The sequence below is a fragment of the Triticum aestivum genome, chromosome 5D (genome assembly GCF_018294505.1).
Source record: "Triticum aestivum cultivar Chinese Spring chromosome 5D, IWGSC CS RefSeq v2.1, whole genome shotgun sequence".
NCBI lineage: Eukaryota > Viridiplantae > Streptophyta > Magnoliopsida > Poales > Poaceae > Triticum > Triticum aestivum.
This window is the reverse complement of record NC_057808.1, coordinates 549,108,017-549,111,224: the sequence shown is the minus strand read 5'-3', so window position 1 is coordinate 549,111,224 and position 3,208 is coordinate 549,108,017. Positions and strand designations below refer to the sequence as shown.

The 3,208-nt window shown below is 46.5% G+C and overlaps 1 protein-coding gene across 2 annotated transcripts; it reads right to left on the bottom strand.

Annotated features, from left to right (window-relative positions):
- Nucleotides 1-204: 204 nt before the first annotated feature.
- Nucleotides 205-2,680, bottom strand: LOC123123745 (uncharacterized). Of its 2 annotated transcripts, none has more exons than XM_044544342.1 (2): nt 1,433-2,680; nt 205-742 (listed from the first exon to the last, which is right to left on the bottom strand). In XM_044544342.1, the coding sequence occupies exons 1-2, from the start codon at nt 2,615-2,617 to the stop codon at nt 494-496; spliced, it is 1,434 nt and encodes a 477-aa protein (XP_044400277.1). In that variant the 5' UTR covers nt 2,618-2,680; the 3' UTR covers nt 205-493. The 2 variants fall into 2 exon arrangements, with proteins under 2 accessions (XP_044400277.1, XP_044400278.1); XM_044544343.1 differs by having other exon boundaries at nt 205-739; nt 1,433-2,675.
- Between the last annotated feature and the right edge of the window lie 528 nt (nt 2,681-3,208).

Here is a 3,208-nt window from a genome sequence, read left to right as displayed (position 1 = left end):
AAAAATTATGGCTTGATCTCTTGCAAACCTGTCATACTGGTGGAGTGATAGTTACATTAATCATCAGACCCAGTATGTGAGACAAGTATTAGCATGGCAAAGAAGTTTCTGTTCAAACTGAGTAAAAACAATGGAGCTCCTACATAAAAGAATACCATGCATACACATTAACCTCTTAAAAGATGCAGACAATGGAGCTCAAACTGAGTATGCACACCAAGATACATATCACCATTGTTTTATCTCCTGCCAACCAGTTATACGAACAGAGTACATGAAACTAGCATATACATACGCTCTTAACACACATCCACACAACGGAAGTACCAAACCGTTTAACCAAATGCCCCTATCATGAGAACACAGAATACATACACATGTACACGACCTGAAACAGGCTACTCCGGCTGGCAAATAAGTGGCAGCAAGCTCCCCAAAGCACACTTATCATCATCAGGTTTCTCTTTCTATATTTGGCATGTAGACCTCGGAGTCATTCACTTATCCTCAGGATACGGTTCCTCACGGTCGTCATCTTCGCATCCAAAGTAGCGATTCTGCTGATAAGAGAGCCCTTGCCATCTTCGGTGGGACGCAAGAAGGCATCTAACTCTGCCACGATTTCTTTTTCTTTATCAGCATTCATCAAAGCATGGCTGAAAGACTGCAGTGCAGCGATGAGGACAGAGGAAGTTTCTTCTGTGTCCTTGGGATCATCATCTTCAGTTTCTGATTCCTCCTGCTACAAAGAGGGATTTCAGTGCACCCGGAAAAAAAAAGAGGGATTTCAGTGTAAGCAAGAAATTGAAGTGTATGTACAGACAAAAAAACTGTGCAAGGCTACAGATTCTGATGATACAACATCAATTTACTTAAGCTCTTACACAGGTAGTGAAGATATTCCACAATGCCATCTCAGTTCTCACAGTGGTAACCACTAATTAGAAAGAATGTGTAGAGGGACAAAAATTCCAAACCTCATATATGGGCAATGCAGCACTATATAATACCATCATACTACTAACAAACAATCTGCAAACAAATTTTTATAACATGATTCATACAAATCAAACATGTTTGAACTTAAGATAAGAGCCAATACCAGCCTTTCACAACACAATAAAACAATGTTAATTTAAAGTATTGCATCTTCATTTGAGCGGCTGGTTAAGAGAGGTTCAGATATCACATAATCTGCACAATTACGCATGCTAAAATTTAAAGAATTCCTTCTGTGCACTAATGTAAAACCTGCAATCAAATTCTTGTAATATGGTTTAGGCAAATCAGACATGCTACTGTTTAAACTTGAGATAAGAGTCAGACAGTTGCATTTCACAACACAATAATCCAATGCCTTTAAGTTACTTGACAGCATACAATCTATGAACAAGGCGCTGGAAGAAACTCTTACACATAAGCACAGGCTCACCTTGCTTTGCACCAAAGAGGGAGGCCATGCCATGACATAGGGATGGGCCGCCTCATTATGCCGATATGCACCATTATAGAGCTCGCACATATCTGATGTTTCCAGGCATATTGACAGGTACGACTCACAATATTCTGTGTCCTTGAGGTAGAAAATACAGATGTAGACAAAGCCATCGATAACTGCCACTAGGTCCACGTTGACATTACAATAATCCTCTTCCTCCATTGAGCACCCAGTGAGCTCCCTAACAATTGGGCGCAATGGGAAATTCTTGTAGGAAATCCATCTCTCTATGACACTGCCATTGTCCAGGAACCAAGAAACAATAGTGTTATCCTTTATATCTACGATGCAGAGCTTCCCATCCTTGGTCTCACCAAGCTTATATGTTGATTCACCCAACTCCGGTTTCAAAGGCGTGGGCAGATCGATTAGAGAGAACTGAAAGGTGGCGGTGTCGAGCACCACGATTTGGTCATACATCCAGCCTCTCCAGTAAACGAGCCCATGCACCACTCCGCTGGCCCTGAGCCTGTCAGATACAGTCAGCTGCAGCGTAGTCTCCGGGAAAATTTGCCACTCCATGGTGTCCGATGAGAAGACGGCGGCCCGCTCCGCCCGTTGGCCGTCTACACGCACACAGACCACGCGGGACGGCCTCCGGCCGTCTTCGGGGAGGAGCGTGTAGAATTCAAGGTAGATCTTTCCCACCGGCGGCAGATCGAGGAACAGATCCAGGACCTGCGTCAGCGGGCTGTAGGCGGCTCCCCGCTGAGCGCCCTCGCTCCAGTTGTCGAGGATGAGGTAGCCGCCGGAGCTAGGAGTCTCGGAATTGATCTTCCACCCGGAGGAGAGGGCGTCGCCGTGGCGGACGTCAAAGAAATCGGCGGCGACGAGGTCCGGGTCGCGGCGGCGCCAGGGGCAGGGGTGGAGCGGGACGACCTCCATGTTGGGCTCGAGGAAGAGCGCGAGCACGGGCGGCGCGTGGCGCTCGCGGAAGCTGCGGCGGAAGGAGGGGAACGTGCGGGCGGCGCGGCGGAAGGCGCGGCAGGCGCAGGCGGCGCGGACGAGGATCGGGAGGGCGGGGAGGCGGAGGAGGATCTGGCGGAGGAGGTCGTCGCCGAGATCGAATATGGTGGTGGGAGCGGGCGGCGGCGGCGGTGGGGAGGGCGGGGAGGCCATGGTCGGCGACGGTGGCGACTGCCGAGGTCAACCGACGGCGGACGCGGATTTGGGAACGTATGTAAGGTCAACTCCAACGACCCATTTGGTACACTCGTGTCCGTGAAGCAAACAAACGGATGTCTACAATTCTTTTTCTTCTTTGAAAAAAGTCCAAAACAAACCTTCAATTTGTAGGCGAAAGTTAAATAAAACCACGAACTCTCAATCCCTGAAATGAGCGCACCAAACTCTGTTATCCCGGTCTATTTTAAACTTTGACAGGACGTACACGGGATTTGCTAAAATGGGCCGGCCCAGTAGCGCAGTTTCTCATGCACACGCACTAATCTGGTTTTCTTAATTTCTTTCCTTTTTAAACATTTTATAAAACTACACGAACACTCTTTTACATGGTTCAACATTTTTTAATTTGCATACACTTTTTTCAAGGACATGCCACATATATTCTGTTAAGGTCATGACACATTTTTTACATCACGCAAACATATTTTTACATTGCACACACATTTTTTGAAAATTTCACAAACACATTTTTTGAAACTCGTGAACATTCTTGAAATATTACATTTTTTGACTGTACAAAACATT